General features: G+C 46.5%; 1 protein-coding gene across 1 annotated transcript in view; it reads right to left on the bottom strand.

Moving 5' to 3' along the window:
- CNTLN (centlein) overlaps positions 1-24,575 on the bottom strand; it is a 503,552-nt gene that overhangs the window by 150,860 nt on the left and 328,117 nt on the right. Inside the window, 2 exon segments of the mRNA XM_073665439.1 lie at positions 10,513-10,639; positions 13,169-13,704. Of these exon segments, the coding sequence (XP_073521540.1) occupies positions 10,513-10,639; positions 13,169-13,704 (663 nt within the window).

The raw sequence follows: 24,575 nt of genomic DNA, 5'->3' as shown, positions 1-24,575 counted from the left end.
TTGGTGATTATTGGCTGCAGGGGAGCCCTCTGCTGTCACGGTCTTTCCTTCTCAGGTTGCATGGAACACATTCTCGACACCATCTCTCGATTGCTTTCCTCATGCCAACCCAGTAGAATCGCTCACGTAGCAGGACTTCCAACTTCTTCCACCCGAAGTGTCCTGCTCCATCGTGGTACTCTTCTAAGACCATTGGCGCATCCCGCCTCGGGACCACCACCTGCCAGACCAGTTCGTGTGTCCGGGAGTTGATACTTCTTCGACACAGCTTTCCATTGTAGATGAACAGTTTGCCCTTCTCCTTCCACAACTGTTGGACCTCCTGTGGAGCATCTGGATCAGGGTGAGAGTCAGCAACTCCTTTACCAGGCGGACAGCCGGGTCGCTATCCTACGTCTCTGCCCATCCATGGTGGGGCAATGGGTTGAACGTGGCCTCTCTGTTGGCGGAGCGCTTGTCCCTCACAGAGTGGGAGCACTGGGTCACCTCGTGCAATGGAAAGAGGGTAGCTCTATCTCCTCCAGATCTTCTCCCCCATCTGGCAAGTTGGGCATCCTGGACAGCGCATCAGCATTTGTGTTTTTATGCCCCGCCCGATACTTGATGGTAAACTAGTAGTTAGACAGTCGGGCCATCCACTATTGTTCTAGGGCACCAAGCTTTGCAGTCTCCAGTCAGCGGGTTGTTGTCTGTGAAGACTGTAAATCTAGAGGAGGTGAGGTAGTGTTTGAAGCGCTCTGTTACAGCCCTGACTATGGCTAAAAACTCCAACTTAAAGGAACTATAGTTGTCGGGGTTCCTTTCCGTAGGAAGGAGCTTCCTGCTGGCGTAGGCAATCATTCTCTCTCTGCCCTGCTGTACCTGGGACAGCACCGCTCCCAATCCCACGTTGCTGGCATCCATATGGAGTATAAAGGGTTGGCCAAAGTCGGGGTAGGCCAGGACTTCGTCTCCAGTAAGAGCCATTTTCAGTTGAGTGAAAGATTCGTCTTCTGGTTTACCCCATTTGAACGGAGGTTTCGGGTTCTTGGCCTTCTTGGACTGGCCCACTAAGAGGTCCTGCATGGGTGCCGCTATCTTGGTGAAACCCTTGATGAATCTCCTGTAGTAGCCTACCAGCCTGAGGAACTGCCGCACTTCCTTGATAGTGGAGGGTCTTGGCCAGTCCTTGATCACAGTGACTTTTTCAGGGTCTGGTGCTACACCTTCGGCGCTTACCACATGACCTAGGTACTGCACCTTGGGCTTTAACAGATGGCACTTGGATGGCTTTACTTTCAGGCCATAACCAGATAGGGCTTCGAACACCTCGGCCAGGTGCTCCAGGTGGTCCTCATATGTCTTTGAGTAGACGATTACGTCATCTAGGTACAGCAGAACGGTTTCAAAGTTTTTGAGTCCTAGGCAACACTACATTAACCGCTTGAAGGTTCCTGGGGCGTTGCAGAGCCCGAATGGCATGTAGTTGAACTCACTGAGGACAATTGGTGTTGTAAAAGCGGTCTTTTCTCAGTCCACCTCTGCCACAGGAACCTCTCAGTACCCACTGGTGAGATCCAAAGTGGAGAAATAGTTAGCTGATCTCAAAGCTGCTAATGATTCCTCAATTCTGGGTAATGGGTAGGCGTCCTTATGTGTAATGCGGTTAATCTGCCTATAATCAACAAACATCCTCATTTTACCATCTTTCTTTCTAACGAGAACTAATGGAGCTGCCCAGGGGCTACAACTATCTCTGATCACCCCAGCCTCCTTCATCTCCCGTAACATTCCTCTGGCACATTGATAGTGAGCTGGGGGTACAGGCCGGTACCTCTCTTTAATAGGCGGATGATCTCCCGTGGGGATATGATGTTGGACCCCTTTTACCTGCCCAAAATCTAGTGGATGTTTGCTGAAGACTAACTCACATTCTTGGACCACCCGGTATACTCCATGCTTTTGGTGCAAAGGGGTGGAGTCAGTGCCCACTTTTAGCTTCTGACACCAATCCTCCATCAGCCCCTTGGAGCCATTATCCTCCGCCGGTTTGGATGGAGGCAAGGGTTCCACTGTCTTTATTGCGTTGTTACTGACAGTGAATAGCTTAGCAAGGGTAGCATACCGGGGTAAATGGACCTCTTTCTCCCCACAATTCAGGATGCGGATCGGCACTCTCCCCTTGCGGACATCGACTACCCCCCTGGCTGTCAAGATGGCGGGCCTACTATCAGAGTACACGGGTTCTACCAGGGCCTGATAATCTTGACCCCTGAGACGTATTGCTGCCCGACACCATATTAACATTTCACTCCTAGGGGGCATTGCAATGGGGAATGAATCACTCATTCTGACACTGCCAACTTCTCCTTCAGACAGCTCTACTTGTTGTCTTTTCATCAGGGCTCTGATTTCCTTCTGCAGAACTCGCTGCTGACTGGAACTGGCAGTCTCTGCGACCTGTTGCAACAAAAGAATAATTTCCCCAAGACAATTCTCACATTGGTGCCTATAGTTGTCATAGGATGACTTTATCGGCGATCAATATCAACAATAATCATTCCTTGTGATGGCAATTCTACTCGGCCAACTTTTATGGTCACCTCTTTATACCCCACCTGAGGCAAGGGCTGACCATTGCTGGCATAGATGCTAAGATGTTCATCTGGAAGGCGGGTAATGTCTGAATCAGTCCAGTATCGCTTATAAAGGATATATGGCATCGTTTTCACCTGGGACCCAGTGTCCAGCAGTGCGTTCATCGGGATGCCATGAAGCACGACAGGTAGGAACGGTCGTCCTCCCACGTACTTGTCTCGCCAGCTTTGTGGGCCTGGTCGTCTTACTCCTGGGGGTTGGCCCTCTGCCCCAGGGGTTACTCGTTTTAAATTGCAGAATCTTGCGAAGTGCCCCACCTTTTTACAGCGACGGCAGATGGGTTCTCCGTCCTGGTTATAGCGATCGCTGTTCCTCCCTCTGGTCGGTGGAATTCTTCTCTGCCGTCGCCACGGGACGTCATCTGGACTGGAAGCCAGCTGGATTCTTTCCTTTGGAGACATTTGCATGGCCTGCACGGTTTTGGTTAGCGTAGCCACACTTTTGGTCAGCTACTGGACCTGAAGGCGTAGGTCTGCAGAGGGGTCATTATCTAGGGTCTGCGCATCAGCCTCCACAGGTGCTGGGGAAAAGGACGCCACCTCCTGGTAGTATGTGATAGGAGCCGGAGGGATTGGTTCTCGTAGCACCCGGATGGCTCGGTCTTTAAATTGCGCAAAGTCCAGATCAGGGTTTTGCAGAGCCATAATGCGCAGCTGTGTCCGGTGGGTGTTAGACAGGAGCCCCTCAATAAACTGCTCAGTTAGCAATCAGTCCTTGTCTCGCACACCGTCGGGGTCTACCTGTTTAATTGCCCGCAGCGCCTCCTGCAGGTTTAGAGCATAGTCCCGTACACTGTCCTGCACCCTTTGTTTGCACCTGTAGAACTTCATTTTAATCTCTGCTGCTGTGCGGGTGTCAAAGGTATCCTTCAACCGGGCCAGTATTTCCTTAACAGTGCCTTTGTCCCTGCCCGGCCAGGACTTCACCTCTCTCTTGGCTGCACCGATTAGCTGGCCTATGAGGATACTGACTTTTTGCTCCTCAGACAGGGGGTACACTTTAAACAAACTGCGCAGTCTCTCCTCAAAGTCGCTCAGGGTGTGCGACTCCCCTGAGTACTGGGGCAACCACGCCGCCCCTGGTATATACGGCTTTACAGTGGCGGCGTCCGCGCCTGCGGCTGAATCCTCTCCCAGGTTGGGCATTTTCCTCCCCACTAGTGAACCTAAGCCAGGTCCGGGGTTTCTGCCGACGTACCAGAATGCTGCTCTGCAGGCGGGAGGGATCGCTTACCCGGCGGTTCCGGATCGCACGTGACATGATCACACCGTTCAGTAAAGACTATGGTGCACAGTACCCGGTTACACCGGGCTTCGTGAATCCTGTTTGTGACGCCAAGTATGATGCGCCCCCTGGGCCATGGGGTACTCTGTGCTGGGCCGGTCGGTGCAGGGGATGTCACAGTGGCAGTGACCCAGTCCGTGACCCAGGGCGGTCAATAAAAGGGGATTATAGTTTTTATAGTTTAACCCCTTCAGGACCCAGCCTATTTTGACCCTAAAGACCTTGGCATTTTTGTCAATTCTGACCAGTGTCCCTTTACGAAGTAAAAACTCTGGAACACTTCAACGGATCCTAGCGATTCTGAGACTGTTTTTTCGTGACATATTGGGCTTCATGTTAGTATTAAATTTAGGTCGATAATATTTGCGTTTATTTGTGAAAAAATCAAAAATATGGGAAAAATTTTGAAAATTTTGCAATTTTCAAATTTTGAATTTTTATTCTGCTAAACTAGAGAGTGATGTGACACAAAATAGTTAATAAATAACATTTCCCACATGTCTACTTTACATCAGCACAATTTTTGAAAAAAAAAAAATTTTTGGTAGGAAGTTAGAAGGGTTCAAAGTTCATCAGCAAATTTTCTTTTTTCCAGCAAAATTTGCAAAGCCATTTTTTTAGTGACCACATCACATTTGAAGTCCCTTTGAGGGGTGTACATGACAGAAAACACCCAAAAGTGACACCATTCCAAAAACTGCACCCCTCAAGCTACTCAAAACTACATTCAAGAAGATTATTAACCCTTCAGGTGCATCACAGGAACTAAAGCCACATGGAAGAAAAAAATGAACATTTTTATTTTTCTAACAAAAATTTTCTTTTAGCCTAAATTTTTTAATTTTCACATGGGTAACAGGATAAAATGCATCCTAAAATTTGTTGGTCAATTTCTCCTTAGTACACTGATACCTCATATGTGGTCATAAACCACTGTTTGGGCACACGGCAGGGCTCAGAAGGGAAGGAGCGCCATTTTACTTTTTGAATGGAAAATTAGCTCCAAAAGTCAAATTGCGCTCCTTCTCTTCTGAGCCCTGTCATGTGCCCAAACAGTGGTTTACGACCACATATGAGGTATCAGTGTACTCAGGAGAAATTGACCAATACATTTTAGGATGCATTTTATCCTGTTACCCATGTGAAAATTAAAAAATTTAGGCTAAAAGAAAATTTTTGTGAAAAAAAAAGTACTTTTTTGTTTTCACAGATCATTTTGTGAAGCACCTGGGGGTTCCAAGTGCTCACTATGCATCTAGATAGGTGCCTTGGGGGGTCTAGTTTCCAAAGTGGGGTCACTTGTGGGGGAGCTCCACTGTTTAGGCACATTAGGGGCTCTCCAAACGCAACATGGTGTCCGCTAACAATTTGAGCCGATTTTCCATTCAATTTGTTAGCGGACACCATGTCGCGTTTGGAGAGCCGCTGTGTGGCCAAACATTGGAGCTCCCCCACAAGTAACCCCATTTTGGAAACTAGACCCCCCAAGGCACCTATCTAGATGCACAGTGAGCACTTGGAACCCCCAGGTCATTCACAAATTAATCCGTAAAAATAAAAAAGTGTTTTTTTTCCACTTTTTCATTTTTATGAATCAATTTGTGAAGCACCTGGGGGTTCCAAGTGCTCACTATGCATCTAGATAGGTGCCTTGGGGGGTCTAGTTTCCAAAATGGGGTCACTTGTGGGGGAGCTCCAATGTTTGGGCACACAGCGGCTCTCCAAAAGCAACATGGTGTCCGCTAACAAATTGTCGGCTCAAATTGTTAGAAGACACCATGTTGCGTTTGGAGAGCCGCTGTGTGGCCAAACATTGGAGCTCCCCCACAAGTGACCCCATTTTGGAAACTAGACCCCCCAAGGCACCTATCTAGATGCATAGTGAGCACTTGGAACCCCCAGGTCCTTCACAAATTAATCCGTAAAAATAAAAAAGTGTTTTTTTTTCCACTTTTTCATTTTTATGAATCAATTTGTGAAGCACCTGGGGGTTCCAAGTGCTCACTATGCATCTAGATAGGTGCCTTGGGGGGTCTAGTTTCCAAAATGGGGTCACTTGTTGGGGAGCTCCAATGTTTGGGCACACAGCGGCTCTCCAAAAGCAACATGGTGTCCGCTAACAAATTGTCGGCTCAAATTGTTAGAAGACACCATGTTGCGTTTGGAGAGCCGCTGTGTGCCCAAACATTGGAGCTCCCCCACAAGTGACCCCATTTTGGAAACTAGACCCCCCAAGGCACCTATCTAGATGCATAGTGAGCACTTGGAACCCCCAGGTCCTTCACAAATTAATCCGTAAAAATAAAAAAGTGTTTTTTTTTCCACTTTTTCATTTTTATGAATCAATTTGTGAAGCACCTGGGGGTTCCAAGTGCTCACTATGCATCTAGATAGGTGCCTTGGGGGGTCTAGTTTCCAAAATGGGGTCACTTGTGGGGGAGCTCCAATGTTTGGGCACACAGCGGCTCTCCAAAAGCAACATGGTGTCCGCTAACAAATTGTCGGCTCAAATTGTTAGAAGACACCATGTTGCGTTTGGAGAGCCGCTGTGTGGCCAAACATTGGAGCTCCCCCACAAGTGACCCCATTTTGGAAACTAGACCCCCCAAGGCACCTATCTAGATGCATAGTGAGCACTTGGAACCCCCAGGTCCTTCACAAATTAATCCGTAAAAATAAAAAAGTGTTTTTTTTTCCACTTTTTCATTTTTATGAATCAATTTGTGAAGCACCTGGGGGTTTCAAGTGCTCACTATGCATCTAGATAGGTGCCTTGGGGGGTCTAGTTTCCAAAATGGGGTCACTTGTTGGGGAGCTCCAATGTTTGGGCACACAGGGACTCTCCAAACGCAACATGGTTCCAATTTGTTAGTGGACACCATTGTGTAGTGTATGTCAGGTTGGTGTGCGGTGTGGTATATTGTAGTGGATACACCACACACACACACACACACACTACAACACACACACCAACCTGACATAGCCTACTAAGCTGAGTACGCCCTAGACTGGGATGAGTGGGACGGGCGGGACATTTTGTGTGTTGTGTGCGTGTGTAAAAAAAAAAAAAAAAAAAAAAAAAAAAAAATCGAAACTTTATTATAGTGTGAGTGTACGTGTGTGTGTGTGTGTGCTTGGTGTAACCTTCTGCAGTCACGTGTGGGGGCTGTCAGGCGTAGGGGGCTGTCAGGCGTAGGGGGGCTGTCAGGCGTAGGGGGGCTGTCAGGCGTAGGGGGGCTGTCAGGCGTAGGGGGGGGGCTGAAGAGATGGAGGAGCCAGCAGCTGCAGCAAGGGGGGTGATCACTGGGGCAGGAGCCGGCAGTAGCAAGGGGGGTGATCACTGGGGCAGGAGCCGGCAGCAGCAAGGGGGGTGATCACTGGGGCAGGAGCCGGCAGCAGCAAGGGGGGTGATCACTGGGTTTGCGGGGGGGGGGATGATCACTGGGATGGGGGGGTGCACACTGGGGATGGGGAGTGAACACTGGAGACAGGGGGGGTGAACACTGGGGACAGGGGGGGTGAACACTGGGGGGGTGAACACTGGGGTCAGGGGGGGTGAACACTGGGGACAGGGGGGGTGAACACTGGGGACAGGGGGGGTGAACACTGGGGGAGGGGTGATTATTGGGAGGTGGGGGGTGATATCACTGGGACTGGGGGATGGTGGGTTTGATCACAGGAGCAGGGCATTTACACTGAGCCTGCTGCTGCTGTGATCACAGTCCACCGGCTGTCAGAAGGAGAGCAGCAGCCGGTGGATGAAGACGTGGGAGAGGGAGCAGAGGGAGCGGAGGTCGGGGTGCAGGTATGAAAGTGGAGGGGGGGTCGGGGGTGGAGGGGGGGGCAGGGTGGAGTGGAGGGGGGGGTCGGGGGGGAGCGGGGGCAATACTACCTGATGCAGATCAGCGGCGGCAGCAGGCGATCAGCGGCGGCAGCAGGCGATCAGCGGCGGCAGCAGGCGATCCACGGGGGGGCAGCTGCAGAGGGTCCACGGGGGGGCAGCAGCAGAGGGTCCACAGGAGGCAGCAGCAGAGGGTCCACAACGGCCGGCACCCGATCCATGGACGGGCAGTTGCGGCCATCATTAAAAACTCCCTCCACATCTGATTGGGGCTAGTATCCATGTGACGCTAGCCCCCCAATCAGATCTGGGGGGAGGGGGGGACAGAGGTGACACTCCCCCCAGCCAATGGCTGATGCTGTAAGCATCAGGCCATGCCCAGATTTAAATATTACACCAATTTTCATTGGTGAAATATTTAATTCATACCGATTGGCAGTTTCATTAAAAGTGAAAATGAAACAGCCAATCGGAGGGGTCCCAGGCACGGGGGGGTTAATCCACCCCCCGGGGGGTCGACTTCAGGATGTCCAGTTGCAGTAGCAACTGTGACACCTGAGCGACCCCGCTCGCAGGCGCTGCAGGGGGTCTTTCCCTCCATGTCACAGACGCTGTGACATGGGTCGGGAACGAACTGTTTTCCATGTCACAAACGGTGTGACACGGGTCGGGAAGGGGTTAATGTTCGTGACGCCACCTGTGGTATGCGGCTATATGGAGCCGCCGCTGCGGTGCAGATCTTCTGGAGCCGATGGTGACACAGCAGAGCTGGGACAGCTCTCCACAGGCAGAGCTTAGCTCCAGAGCAGGAAATGGTGATGTTATAGATGTTGCTGTGCAGTGTAGTGCAGGGGGTGGCGCAGATAATAACCAGTCCACAACTTAATGGCGGTTTCCTCTTATCTTTACTTGCGGTGGTTAGGCAGACCGGGGCCCGGGTACTAGCTGGTAGTAGAGGTTCCGGGCGGCTTGGAAGCAAGTTGGGAATCCACCTCGCCAGGTGAAGTTGGAGGCCTTCCCTTTGCGCTAATCTCTTTGGCCCTGCTGCTGGTAGCTATGCTGTGGCCCTCGTCCCTGAGTAAAATGTCTTTGTGCTCACTCGTATGGCAGGCACCTCGGGCCTTCCTGGAGTGTCGCTCCCACGTGGCGGTGCTGGGCCCTATCTGCTGCTGAGCCTCCAGGCGTCTGATTGGGCCAGGAGACCTGCAGTCTCCTGCCCTCCGGTTTCTGCTGCTGGGCCTTCAGTGCCCCACAACCTCGGACTCCGGTGTCCAGTTCTTCTACGCTCCTCTCTGGGGTGAGCTGCCGTGTAGCTCCACTCCCAAGGCCTTTCCTCTTTACAGTACTGTCTTCAACTCCTCTCACTAACTCTAACTAACCCCACCTCCAGATTCCAGTTACTAGTTTCTAAGGAGAGGAGCTCCCCTTACTGGTATGGAGGCAGGAAAGTGTTGCATGCTAGTATACCTGACTAGGGGACCCCTGCTTGCTTCCAGGCATGGCATCACCCCTTGTGACGGAGGCAATGCCACTGTGGCAACCGGACCCCTGGGGTGCCACACTAGCCCCCTGAGGAAGCCTGTATAGGTGAAACTGGTTGGGGGAGTTATACATGTGTGTTTTTTTTAGCATCTTATGTGGCACCTGTAAGAAATGAATAGATATATTGTCCATAAAGCGCTACATAGATCCATGGGCTGTAGCCATGATCTAGATAGTTAAATATATGCATATATAAAAAGGTTGAGTATCTGTAGCTGATTGAAGAGGTGTTCCAACATTAGGAAACCCTCTTATATATTGGAACAATACATGTCCACGATAGTAATTTTAAGTATAGACCACTTTTTAACGAAAATTAATAAAAGTCAGTTTTTAGCGCATTCCTTATATTGCGTCCATTTACCCCCTGAGTAATATGTTGTTGAGAAGCCATTCATCTGACACTCTTGATTCATGAAAAGGTCAGACTCCGGACCATCGCCTCATAAAGACCAGGATGAACAACGCTGGCCTTGATGTATCGAATATGGAATATGTTTGCAAATATGGAATATACAAGCAAGCATAAAAAAGTATCCATGCTCTGCTTCTTGTAAAAACAATAGATTTTATGGTCTTAAGAAGTGCTGAAGTATGGCTTTTAACCTGTCTTTGCACAAGTTTCCATTCTACTCTTCACATACTGTTCAAATGTCTGGCATCGGTCTTCGACCTAGAGGCGGCCTCTCCGGGATACACCAGCTGCTGTGACATTTCATACACCCACGTTCTTATAGTGGGTATGAAACAACAGAAAGGGTAGCATCTTCACTTTTGAATTAATTTAAGAGTTCTTACAAGTACTACCCTATGCTGTCTCTGTATTTTTCCATTGACCTTCACCTTTAGAGAAGTTTTTGTTTCAGTAACTTCTGTGACCATCAGCTCCATTCATCTAAATAGGTTGGGCATGGAATTTCTGCCAGTCTGATTCTAATGAATGGGATGATCGCAGACCATATTCTGCCACTTGTGAACCCAGCTTTATGGGTAGGTCGCTGTAAACAAAGTTTACTAAGATGTTCATAAATAAAAACACAACACTGATTGTAAAACCTTAGGCAAAAAGCTTTGGAATTCCTTGGGACTTCTAGGTTAAGCAAATCTGTGAATTAATTAGCTCAAATCATTACATGTAGGGTTCTATTATTCCTTCATGAGAACATTGCAGTAAGAAATATACATACATAAATATTTCCATTTCTTACCTTCATTCTCCAAGCACTACTTCTTTCCTCCACGGCACTGCTTTCCTCTGCAGACGAACTTGTAGTTTGAAGTGCCGTTTTTACAATAATTTCTCCCATACTTTCAGATGATTCACTCTCGACATCACTAAGTAACAAATCAGAGAGGTATTAGTATGGCATTATTTACCATATTATCATATAAGATATATGCGATAACAAAAGTGTCAGTAATATACAGTATGTATTGAGGCAGGTACAAGAATACAGCATGTTATGTCTATAATGTGATATTGTCGTGGGTATTGGTGGAGTGGAAAGACAGGGCTCCACTCAATCCACGACAGTCCAAAGAGTTGGCTGCCTAATGAGCCTAGTCTCTTTAATCCACAACTTCTAAGAGACATGGGGACTGATTCATCACAGCTTTTATGCCGCAAAAAAAGGCACAAAAGCTTTGAAAATTCACAAAAATGTTTGCACAAAAAATGATGCATTTTGGAGGATTCATATCACCCGAACTGGGCAAACCAGTGGATGAGCCCCCCACCTCCCTCCCCGGTGAATTCATCAAATCTGCCGGCGATTTCCACGTCAGAAATGCTATTCCAGTTCTTGATTGGAATAGCATTTCTGGGGCAGTGCAAACCACTTACTAGAGGCGCCAAATTCATTAAGTGGCGTGTGCCTTTTAATGAATTGGGAGAGGAGTACTGTCAAGACTGGTGTAGCATGAGCTTACGCTAAAGCCAGTCTTGTTGAATCGGTCCCAGAATTTTTTTTATTTTTTTTGCCAAAATACTTTTTATGTGGGGCAAGTTGCACTTTTGAATGCCATCATTTAATTTACCATGTAATATGCAAAAAATGGACTAGAAACCCAATATTTCTGGTTAAAGAGAATCAGTCAGATGTGTTTTATGTAATCTGACAGCAGTAAAGTATAGATTATACTGCAAGATCTAAAGACTATGGCAACGATTCACCACGAACAATGATTCTGAGTCAGACCCTCCTGATTCATTAGGAATGGGGAGTGGCGTCTGTCCCCATGGACCACGCCAGAAATCTTACTCCAGTCTCTAACTGAAGTAAGACTTCTGTTGTAAGTAACGCCACAGCTCAGAATGTTGACAGAGCTGGTAGAAACAGACGGATTTTGCAACTTTTCAAAGCAATTTACAATCGAATTCTGGCAAATATGGCTGTGATGAATCAGGCCAAGGAATATGCATGGGGAATAGTAGAAAGGACGACTGAAGTTTTCTAAAGCATTCCAGCCCTAATGATTATATTTGCGAGGAGTACCGATCCATTGTGGCACTTAAAAACACCTTAATGGTCATTTAAAAATTATGATTGCATGAGTATAAATATAATTCTCCACAATTATGAACTATGTAGAAAATACTACTTACTTATTAAAGGAGTTGTCCACTTATGGACAACCTCTTATTAATGGGCTCAGAAAGTAAAAAACTGATGCTACCCTCTTGGACCAGTGCTGCTTCTCCATACTCCAAGCTGCAACTCTTGGCAGGATCAACATCCAGCAAGGGCATCATGTGAGCGCTGCAGCCAATCAGCAGCTGCTATTTTGGTTCCATTGTTCTCATTTCGGAAGAAAAATGATGTCTACAGCTCAGACAAAATGGGAATGCTAATGGGAATGCTAATGGGAATGCTTTATGGCAAATTCAACATGTATTTTACAAGACGACACATGCCACTGTTATTCAATCCGTGGTTTTTTTTTTTGTGTGTTGAATCTAAGAAAATATTGAATATGCAGATTTTTTTTCTGGATCATGTGAATGGTGTATAAAATACACCGCTTATTTATATTAGGGTGAGGAATTAGTAGCGGAGTTGACAAGTATTTGAGCGTAGCATCCACAGCGTATGGTGATTAATAGTTGGCTGATGCTGAATTTCTCAGACAGTTAGTATGACCTTTATGCTATTATCACATAAAAACAACTAAAGTAATACTAAAATAATTAACTACAGTACAGAAAAAAACCCTTCCATGTATTTACTACAGAGCACTGAGAAGCAAGAGCCCTAACTAGATAAAAGTTTTTTTTTTTTTTTATGAAACGTTCAATTAAAGTTAGCACAATGACTGTGCATAAAACATACATGAAATAATTAGTGTGGATGGGTCTTAATTTAAGAGATGTTAAACAGCTTGTAGACATCTGGTAGCAAGCTGAAATGGGTCATTTAAAATTTATCTAACTAAATTAAGGGGGGAGGCGGCATTTCCTCCAGGATCGACATGTCACAAGATAACTAAATGGACTTACTAGGCTTGCCTGGGAATCCTTAGCTGTCAGTGGTGAATATGCAAAGGGCCAGCAAATTAAATCAACCTGCCAAACTGTCAATTTCAAGCCTCATGACTGCATGAAAATAGCATCACTGGAAGAAATCAAGCATCGCCTTCTTTTGGGCTTCCTGGCACCTATTCAACTGCTCATACAGTCGTGGCTAATTTTGCATGCAAATTTCAGTCAATAAGCTCAGAACAAGACCTCCCAAGATATTTCAAAGGATCTGACAGCATTTTTTTCTGAATACCAAATCGACAGTAGTTGAAATTCAATCTCCATTTGCCTGTACTTTGCATATGCACAATGTCCCCTCCACAGAGCAGAGTTAATGAGAGCCGTACCTGTCTTCACTCACATCCTCCCAGCCGTCTTTGCTAAAGTTCTCAAACACGCTGCTCATAACCTTGATAGACTGATTAAGAAAAGCTTGGTGACGTCTCCGGGAGATCTTCCTGGCTTCATTTTGTTTAACCTTGGTTCCCAATTCTTTCCTTCGGCCTTGCCTGTTCACTTCTTTAGGGACAGTAGGGGCTGATGCTATGGCCTTGTCTAGCGTGTCCTGTAGGAACTGAACTTGCATCACCAGTTCCCGATTTGTACTTCTCAGCTTGTTGTTGCCTGCCAATAGTTTCTTCAGGGATGTGACTTCCCTGCTCAGGTCATCCTTCCTCCACTCCAGAGCCTCTCTGGCTTGGTTTACTTCCAGAACTTTCCTATTCATTTCCTGCATCTTTCGCTCTCTTAAATCTGCATCTTTTTGTAGACCATTAATAGAAGTCTTTAGGAAGACATTCTGTTCCATTAACTCTTCATTGGCCTCCTTTAGTTTCTTAGCCACATCCTCTAAGTCAATCAGTCTCCTCTCCAAACAGCTTACCTACGACAAATCACAAGGATTCAATGTTAAGTTCTGATCTGAACTTTATTGCTTGTCCCAATTATATTATGCTTCACTGTCAGCATGTTGGGTACATCTGTAGAAGACTGATAAAATAACATTCGGCACAGTTTTAGATCCTTATTTCATATCAGACGCACAAGTAAATAATTGAACTAAAAGCTATTTTAAAGGGGTTCTCCAGGCAATATATATTTTTAAATGTGTCAGATTGTGTTAAAATAATCAAAAAAATTATACCCATCCTTCTCAATCCCCCGTAGGACCCTCTCCAGATTTGCCTGGTGTCTACTTCATGGGTCCACCGTAAACATAACAGAAATGGTCACAAATAAGCAGCACGGTGGGTCAGCATTCTTGCCTTGTAGCGTTGCTGTTCTGGGTTTAAATCCCACCAAGAACAACACGTGCAAGGAGTTTGTATGTTCTCCTTGGGTTTGGTCTGGGTTTCCTCTAGGAACTTCAGTTTCATTGCAGCCCTGGTGTCCTGGGTTCAAATCCCACCAAAGACAACATCTGCAAGGAGTTTGTATGGTCTCTCTATATTTGTGTGGGATTCCTTTGGGTACTCAGTTTTCTTAACCACATTCCAAAGACATACTGATGGGGAATGTAGATTGTGAGCCCCAATGGGGACAGTGATGATAATGTCTGTAAAGAGCTGTGGAATACAAGCAAGTAAAATAAAAAAATGCCTACCCACCCATTAGCTGCCAGCAATTGTGATCTGCCTCAGCCAGCAATTGATTGAGCAGGCATTTCTGTTAATTGACATTATGTGGAGGGTAGGACCAGAAAGCAGAAACCTGGTGAGATCTAGAACAGGGGATCGAGGAGAGGGAGCGGAATTTATTTTATATATGTATATTTTAAAAGGAATCTGTCAGCAGGTTTTTTCTATGTAATCTGAAAACAGCAGGAGATAGAGGCTGAAACATAGAATTCAGGGACGTGTCACTTGTCAAAGTGCGTACTGTTGTTTACTAATGTGAAGGATTTATCACTAAGAGATTAACATTGCAGGACTAGTCCTGCAACTAAGCACCTCTCTATGGATATTGTATATAAAGAGTCTAGTGTGGGCGGGGCTAGCTTTCTCAGCTCTGCTTCATGCTAAATCTAAAAGCTCTGATTGTGTGAGAACGGCTGCACCCAGTAAACTAAGTTATACATCATTGGATTCAGCTTCTCTTTGCCTACATTTTGCTGCTCTCAGATGAGGTAGGAAAAACCTGGTGACAGATTCCCTTTAAGTTGTCTTACGCATTTAAAAAAAAAAATATTCCCTGGGATGCCCCTCTAAAAATATGTAATTTAATGTACTGCAGTTCAAGAAAAATGTTACAAATAACAAATGTAAAAGTTACACTTTACGCATAACACAACTAGTTATGATTGGCTTAAAAGTGGTTTTGTTTTTTAATTAATTTTTCAGTCATTTTTTGTTTTTGTGGAACTGTATTAGAGCAAAGTCAGACAGCAAAGCTAATTAAATCAGCCACTTCTTTATGAAAATGTGAATCGTTCATTCAAGACACCTTCCGGTCTTTCTCTGTCTAGGATTTATTAGTAATATTGACCAAGAATAAAAATTACGATATTTAAAAAGAAGAACGGCACTCCTGAAAGCAAACCTGGAACATTCCAGCACTTGGAATTGGGGCAGCGCATCCTTCAGAACGCCGAGGATCGTTAACACACAATGCCGTCCCCTTAAGCTATTGGTATTTTCAATTCGTTTCAATGTTTTCTTTTTTTTCCTATCTGCATAATGTTATACACCGCAAGTCAGTCAAGATGATTAAAAGAACACAGAAAATGCCCTCTGGGCTTAGACCCTTTCGGAGCAATGTAGCACTTTGCATCTGCAGAGATGAAAATTTATACCTGGCTAATAAAATTAGAGATGGGATATAAAGATGATAACTTCCAACAAACTGGGTGACATTCCAAACTGCAGCACTCAAATGATTCCAATTACTCCGTGCGCCTTCACGTAAATGAATGTGAGCGCTTCCTGTTTGCTGAGTTATTACTTTAACATGATGTTTGTCATGCCATAATAACAAGATGACAGCATTCATTACCTGACCATATGGCATTTGTTACCACTACAAGCAATGAACTCATTTGCTCCAAATTACTGTATTTTTTTCGTAACTCATACAGAAATGCACGGATATTTGGCTCTGTAATTATGGTCTGTGTAACTAAGTGTGCATTTTTTCACTGAAATTACTGTATGCATACAGCAGAAACTGGAAATTGTTTTTTTTGCACATTTACTACTAGTATAAAATGCTCAAATATCTCCGTATCAATCATTTCTTTCTAGTGAACACTTAAAAACTTGTGGCATTTTCTACAATGTTATCAAATAAACCCTGTCTCTGCAATATTGTACAATACCACTTTACAAAAAAATTTTCACTTTGTAAATTTAAAGGGAATCTATCACCTGGTTATGTATGGGCAGAGACCTTGATTCCAGCGATGTGTCACTTACTGGGCTGCTTGCTTCAGTTGTGATAAAATCAGTGTTTTATCAGCAGGAGATTATCACTAGAGGACTAGTAAAGCTGCTGCCAGGTAATCCAACCATGCCCCAACCACTGATTGGCAGCTTTCTCTGTACTCTGTACCTGAGTAAAGGGTACCAATCAGTGTTGTGTGTGAGGTTATACAAAGCACAAAATTTAGATAACCTGGGAGATAGCAAGCAGATAAAACAGTGATTTTATCAAAATGACAGCAAGTAGCCCAGTAACTTATATGGATGAATCAGAGTCTATGTTGAGCCTTCCCTTTAAAGGGAACCTGTCATGCCCCCAAACACTATTAACCTCCAGATATAGGATAAAACTGCAGGTTAATAGTGTTACAATGCTGTACGGCCACCTTACTGAAAGTGCAGAGTGGCTACAGTCACCGTTCATTACAAAGTAAGTGGAGACTATAAGCACACCCTGGCACTTTGATTGACAGCTTGCTCTGCAGCACATCTGTGCAGTGAGCTGTCAGAGAGCCAGGGTGTGCAAAGTACTGGTGGCTCCTCCTCCTGGGAGCCGTGCTTTCAGTAAAGCGGCAAGAGAGCATTGTAATGCTATTAATCTGCAGATTAACCCTATAACTACAGGATAATAATGTTTAGCGACATGACAGGTTCCCTTTGAGCCCCAAAAAATAAGGTGACATGTTAAGCAGCTGTTGAGGACATGAAAAATAATAATCTCTCCTACGAGATGGCATACATTTTCACAAATATTCTTCCCCCTAAGAATCAATATTAATTGTGCTTAAGGAGAACCTGTCGGGTCCGCCAAACTGCCATCATTATGCGTCAAAGCCCTATTTCTGTATTTTATTGAAGTCCTTGATATCCCAAAACAATCTGTGTGCTATAATCACTTTTATTATGCTGCTCGTTATATGCAAATTAGTAAGGACTAGTCCTGCAGGGTGTCTATTCCCCCAAACTAATCTGGCCCCAGGGCCTATAATTAAGCACCCTCGGCATGATTCTCTCTACTGTCCTTGTCATATATTCAGGAAAGACTTATTTTCCCCTCACCCATGACAGCACACCTTGAGAGGGATCCGCCCCATCAAGGACAGGAAACCGTCTGAAATAAAAGGGCGGTACCTCTCCCTCGCTTCAGTTGGTTTTCTGTCCTTGATGGGAACCTGTCTGGAAAAGAACACTTACCTGGGTCTGTTCCGGTGTGGAAGAGCGGGCACTGGCCTGTGCACCGGGTTCCAGCCTCCAGAAGCGCCGTCCGCAGCTCATTTGGGTCCTGCGTCCGAGCAGGCGCACGCAGTGAGGCAGGCTCCGGCTTCCCGTAGACCGCTGCGCCGCCCTCCCCCTGCCGCGTTCCGGAGCGGCAACTTCCGGGTATGACGTGCCTAACGTCACGGCGCAGGGCTTGCTGGGAGAGGCGTGCCGGGTGACGTCAGGGGGAGGCACCCAATCCAAGATGGCGGTGCCCTGTAAAGCGCTCCTGGGCCGGTTTTTCTGTGGAGCCTCGGCCTGGGAAGGAGGGGGAGGGCCCTTGAACCGGAGGAGGTTCTGGATGGCCCTATATTATAGGGGGGGGTTATCCTAGGAGCGTGGCACGCTTCTGCTAGATGGCTGACCAGAATAGTCAAGAGCAGCAGCTAACCCCCCCACCTCAGCAACGGAAGAGGCAGACGGACGCCTCTCACACGAACAGCCGCTCAAGCAATCGCAGTGGCAGCCGCAGGAGCAAGGTTTCAAACACCTCTGGACCATCCAGAAAGGAATCATCGCGTGTTCCGCTACAGCCTCCGAATCCGGTACCCGTTTGTGACTTCAGGGGTGAGTGATCTTCGTGAATGTCACCTTTTAGTAATGGGAAGTCTCTTATGTGCTTCCTTCTGTAGGAGCCTAAGAAGAGTAGCGCCAAGCAAAAGCACAGGATTTGTGCCCTATGCCAAACTTCCCTGCCCATAGATTGGCAAAAGCCGCTTTGCCTGAACTGCATTAATAAAACAATAGCAGGAAATTCTCAGGATTTCGCATCCAATCTGAAATCCATAGTCCACGCAGAGGTTCAGGGGTCCCTGAAGGGGTTGTTTAGAGGAAAGAAAAGATCCCATAGAGATGTCTCCTCCAGCTCTGATTCCCCCCAGTCCGAGGATTTATGGCTGAGTGATTCATCATCCTCTTCCTCATCGGATAACGGTAGACCCTGCTTCCCCATTGAGGGTACGGACAAACTGGTCAGAGCAGTCAGATCAACCATGGGTCTGGGGGAGGAGAAAGCATCCAAACCCGGGAAGACGTAATGTTTGCGGGCCTTGGAGAAAAAAAGAGACGCTCCTTCCCAGTAAACACTAAAATTCAGGGCCTCATTGACCGAGAGTGGAAGAAAGAAGAAACCAGAGATATCAGAGGCCTTACCCTCCTTCTCTAAAAGAAGGTACCCCTTTGAGTAGAAGGACTCTGAGCCTTGGGATAAAATCCCCAAAGTTGACGGGACTGTAGCCAGGTCATCCAAAAAATCTTCCCTACCCTTGGAGGATTCAGGCGTCCTAAAGGATGCCCTTGATAAAAAGGCTGACTCTTTACTACGTCACACTTGGGAAGCTGAAGCAGGAGGCCTGAAGCCTGCGGTAGCTGGCACCTGTGTGGCTCCAACAATTGGAAGACCAACTTAGGGATAAAAAGATCACTAGGGATAGAATCCTTTCAAATCTGCCCCTGATGCAAGCAGCGTCGGCCTTCCTGGCAGACTCTTCAGCGGACTCTGTTAGACTCTCGGCTAGATCAGCAAGTCTATCTAATGCTGCCAGACGGGCCTTGTGGCTCAAGGGTTGTCCAGGCGACCTACAATCCAAACATAAGTTATGTTCCCTCCCGTGTGATGGCAGACTCCTGTTTGGCCAGAAGCTGGATGACCTCTTAGAGAAGGCTGGCGATAGGAACAAAGGGTTCCCAGGATTTTCAGGGGACTCAAAAAGGTTTAGTTTTCGGAGGAGAAAATTTATATCGGGGTCGCCCTCCGGGAGATGGGAGAAGATGGGAGTCCAAATCCAAGAAGGAGTCAGGCTATATGTTTGGAAGACCGTCCTCCAATACAAAAAAGTCTTCCCAATGACGCCAGGCCGGAGGTAGGGGGGAGGCTTTCCCATTTTATTCCAGCTTGGGAAGCCATTACATCAAACCCCTGGATTCTGAATGTTGTGAGCGGTGGCCTGAAGATACGGTTCAGCCAGATTCCTCGCCGGACCTTTATGATTACCCCCAAGAGGAAGGTCCAGGAAGAACAGATCGCCCTGGAGTCAGAAATATTAGGGCTAGTGGAGAAACGGGTCCTTCTCGAAGTTTCGATATCATAAAGGAGGAAGGGATTCTATTTCCCTCTGTTCATGATAAAAAAAAACAATGGACGCATATTATCACGTCCCAATTCATCCAGACTACCAGAAATATCTGAGAGTAGCCCTGTTCATTCAGAAAGAGCTGAGGCATTTTCAGTTTACTGCCCTACCATTCGGCCTCTCCATAGCCCCGAGAATATTCACGAAGTTAATAGCGGAAGTAACAGCCTTTCTACGAAACAAAAAGGTAGTGATCGTTCCCTATTTAGACGACTTTTTGGTAATAGGAAAATCAGAAGTCCACTGCTCCAGACAACTTCTAGAAGTCACGGCGGTGTTGCAACAGCTAGGGTGGTTGGTAAATAAAAAGGATAGTTGTTCCAGAGTCTGGTAAAAAAATTCTCTCTTTATTTTTCGTCCATTAAAAACTTGCAAAAATTACAAAGGTTGCATAGACAGGGTAGGGGAGCAAGATGCGTTTCGAACGTTCGCTTGCGTTCTTTATCACTGCATTGCAGTGTTAAAGAACGCAAGCGAGCATTCGAAACGCGTCTTGCTCCCCTACCCTGTCTATGCAACCTTTGTAATTTTTGCAATTTTTTATTGGACGAAAAATAAAATAATTATTTTACCATACCCTGGAACAACTATCCTTTTTTTTTTTTTTTTTTTTTTTTTTTAGCATATTCTGGTGTGGATCCACCTGGTTCCATGCAAGCTGGATTATAAGTACTGGGTGAGCTGACTTTCCTTTTACTATATGTGGTTGGTAAATACCCAAAAGTCAAAATTAACCCCCTCAAGGACTCAGGTCTTCCTAGGTCTAATCCTGGATTCTCGTCTCCAAGCCTGCTTCCTCCCAGAAGACAAGGTCCGCAAAATAATCAATTTAGTCTTGAAAGCCATGAGGTCTCCGTGATGTCCCTAAGAGAAGCAATGTCATTCCTGGGCTCTATGACGGCCTGTCTGAGGTCCTGTCAGCGCAGAGGTCCTTCAACGGGCGTTTAGAAAGCAAGTTTTCTCTCTCCCTAGAAGCTGTAGATTCCCTTTCATGGTGACAGACAGGAAAAATCTGACATCAGGCGTGCAGTGGTCCAGACCAGTAGACCGGGTGATTACAACCGATGCGAGCGGCTCTGGATGGGGGGGGGGGGGTCATCTAGCAGAGCTCTCAGTACAGGGTCACTGGGCATACCACGAGATGGGGGCATCCTCAAACTTAAAAGAACTTTGGGCAGTGGAGAAATCCCTGATAGGCTTCCTTCCTCACATTCAGGGACACAACGTCCAGGTCAGGTCCGGCAACCAGACAACAGTGGCCTATTTAAATCACCAGGGAGGAACAAAGTCACGCTCCCTGATTGCTGTGGCAGACAGAATCCTACACCTGGCAGAGCAACACCTCCCATCTCTCAGTGCCCTTCACATAAGGGGGGTGGAAAACGTAAGGGCAGATTTTCTCAGCCGCCACACCCTAAGACAGGGGGTGTGGAGCTTAAACCCGGGGGTCTTCCAATAGATTGTCCAGTTATGGGGACAGCCAGACATAGATCTGTTTGCCACAAGAGCAAACAGGAAGGTAGACAGATTCTGTTCCTTAAACCCAGCAGAAAATCCCCATGCTGTAGATGCCCTCCAGATTCCTTGGAAGTTCAGGAAGGCCTATGCCTTTCTCCCGTTAGTAATGGTTCCAGCAGTGGTGAGGAAGATTCGGGAGGATGGCTCAAGGATAATTCTTATAGCCCCTTTTTGGCCCAAGAGGCCTTGGTTCTCCCTGCTTCGACTAGTGTCGGCTTCAGATCCCTGGGTTCTACCAGAGAGGCCGGACCTTCTCATTCAGGGACCAGTATTCCATGCCCAAGCCAGAGGATTCCATCTTGCGGCGTGGAATTTGAGAGGACACTACTAAGTAACAAGGGGTTTTCACCAGGGTTAGTCTCTACCTTGCTGGGTAGTAGGAAACCAATAACGACTAAGATTTATAACTGAGTGTGGGGGAAATTCCTAGTTTTTATAGATGCTCCGTTATCAGACAAGCCTCTAATCAGGGGAATCCTGGAGTTTCTGCAAAAGGGGCGTGACCTGGGTCTAGCCATGGGGACTCTTAAGGTTCAGGTGTCGGCCTTGGGGGCGCTCTATAATTGTAACTTGGCTGGAAACAGGTGGGTCTCTAGATTTATCAAATACTGTGCCAGAGCCAGACTGGTTCGGTCCCTTAGAGTTCCTTCCTGGGACCTGAATTTGGTCTTGAACGCACTTACCAGTGACCCGTTCGAGGCCCTACAGGACGTCTCTCCAAAGATCCTCACCCTTAAGACAACCCTCTTAGTGGCCTTAATGTCAGCTCGTAGGGTGGGTGACCTTTCGGCTGATCCTCTGTACACGCAAATTTATGATGATAGGGTCACCTTGCGACCAGATCCAGCATATCTTCCCAAAGTGGTATCTAGATTCCACTGTAACCAGGAGATTGTACTACCCTCGTTTTGCAGCAATCCAAAAAACCCAGGGGAAGTTAGATTCCATAACCTAGATGTTAGAAGATCCCTTCTACAGTACATTAACATGACTAGTGTATTGAGGAAGGACCATTCCTTGCTCCTGGCCTTTCAGGGGAGTAGGAAAGGTCACGGGGTGTCCAAGGGTACTATTTCTAGGTGGCTTAAGGAGGCCATTTGTTTAGCATATATGTCCACAGGAGTTCCGGCCCCGGACAATGTCAAGGCTCATTCTACCAGAGTCGTCGCAACCTCCTGGGCGGAGAGGGCAGATGTCTCAATCGATCAGATATGTAGAGCTGCTACTTGGTCTACGCCATCCACCTTCTATAAACACTATCGGTTGGATCTGTCCTCCTCTGACCTTACCTTTGGGAGAAGGGTACTTCAGGTGGTGGTCCCTCCCTAGGGTGCTCATAATTCTCCAAAATTCTCTCAAGGTGTGCTGTCATGGGTGAGGGGAAAATGTTAGGCGTCGGGCGTTTGCTGGATTCGAAATGGGTTCAGAACCATCAGTGGATTCTGTGGTCTCCCATTCCAGTCCAGCCAGGGCAGATGCTGCTCAGCATCGTCGTCAGTCCCAATGCCTAGCTGGTGCACGAGATGTACAGGTTGTCTAGCAACGTGAAGGATAGGTTGCGGAGGGAAACAGGGCTGCTGCAGCCTAAGTCCAGGATTCTCTGCACTGAGCATGCCCGTGACATGGCGGACCGTGATTGGTGGTTTGGGAGTCAGCTGATCCGGTGACCTGGCACCCCCGGATTGGTCGCGGGTGACGTCACCAATAGTGCGACGGTGGGCAGGGCTTAATCTTTAAAAAGCCCGCCCACAAACATGGCTGTGGCTCTGATCATTGAGCAGTGATGGTGTTGTGTGGACGCTTGGTCGTTTGAGCTCCACGTGTGCTTTAGCTTGATTCAGGCAGGTTTAGCGGGGGATAGGCAGCCTTAGATGGAGAGAGGCAGGTAGCTTCGTCTGACAGTCTGGCTCCGACAAAGGGGTCGCCATACACCCCGAGCAGTCTGCAGATGCCGTATTCCCGGCACCACCTGTAAGCCACGTCGAGAGATACTCCTCAGTCCGGTAGCACGCCGGCTGGGAGCACTTATACGCCGGCGTGTAGCACCCACGCGCATCCTACTGCCTGCATTATTTATCGCACATCTCTCGTGCAGTTAATGGAGAAAGTGCGACTCCCTATTCCCGCTCCGGTGTGCAGTAACACGGAGGGGATTGTTATTTAAGTTGGTTGTTTTACCTTCTCACCAGGAAGGTGTTCGGCCGCAGTCCACCAGGCTGCATCGCGGACCCAGGGTTCGGTTGCTTTCCATTATTCAATAAAGTTGTTTGCAACCGTCCCCTTAACAGAAAACACCAACACTTACCAGTAGCCATTTTTTCCTGAACCTATGATAGTACCCGTAGTTGTTCCCCCCTATTTTTCTGTTTCTCACACCCTGGTGTGCACGGTTTGGGGTGTTATATATATTGTAGGTGTTGGTTATATGTCTAACCTTTTTGGGAGGTCCTCTCAATGCTCTGTAAACAACTGAAGCGAGGGAGAGGTACCGCCCTTTTATTTCAGACGGTTTCCTGTCCTTGATGGGGCGGATCCCTCTCAAGGTGTGCTGTCATGGGTTCAGGAAAAAACGGCTACCGGTAAGTAACCTTGGTGTTTTGCACCTTTAGGACAAAGCATGTTTTTTTTTATTGTCACATTTCAAGAGCCATATTTTATATTTTAACATAGTTGTAGGTAAGCATGTTCTGTGCAAGATGAGCTGTATTGGTCAGTGACATCATTTTGGGGTACATATTTGCCACCAATATTTATGTTTTACATTTTAAATGTTATTCATTGTGCAGCAAAAATAAAGTCATAACTTGATTTTGTGGGTCAGAATGATCAGAGAGATTAATTAAGGATGTGCAACCTTTTTCAGTCTGTGGTAAGCATTATCAGGTGGATTTACCTTCTGAGGGCATCATTTTCTTAAAATAGTCTTAGAAATTAAATGAGAAATTTAAAATGGTCCAGTGACACCATTTTGATGATCTATCCAATGGATAGGTTATCAATATGAGATCAGCTGAGGTCCTCAACTGGACAATCACATTAATAACTTCCTGCTAATAAATGATTAATAGAAATAAAATCTGTTAATTGGAAACCTTCAAAAATATGTATAAAAAGGACATGGCTAACAATACTAAGATAATGTCTTAATGATTTGTAAATTGTATTAGAGGATGGAAAAAACGTCTTGTGGCTATTGACAGTTTGGATATTCCTTAATGTGCAGACTACAGCATTTTTATGGACTCTATTATGGAACAATAGGTGTATAAAGGCAACCATATGAAGCCATAAGACTATCAAGCATGCAATCGCCATCTTATTAGTGCCTCGGAACCATACTGCTCTGTGTATAGTAATCAAGCATGCAACCTCCATCTTCTTATTAGTACCTCGGAACCATACTGCTCTGTGTATAGTAGTCAAGCATGCAA

The sequence above is a fragment of the Phyllobates terribilis genome, unplaced genomic scaffold, assembly GCF_046119375.1.
Source record: "Phyllobates terribilis strain yellow unplaced genomic scaffold, ASM4611937v1 Scaffold_1__5_contigs__length_1240528914, whole genome shotgun sequence".
NCBI classification, from domain to species: domain Eukaryota; kingdom Metazoa; phylum Chordata; class Amphibia; order Anura; family Dendrobatidae; genus Phyllobates; species Phyllobates terribilis.
The sequence above is the reverse complement of the archived record's forward strand: the minus strand, read 5'-3'. Positions and strand labels throughout refer to the sequence as shown.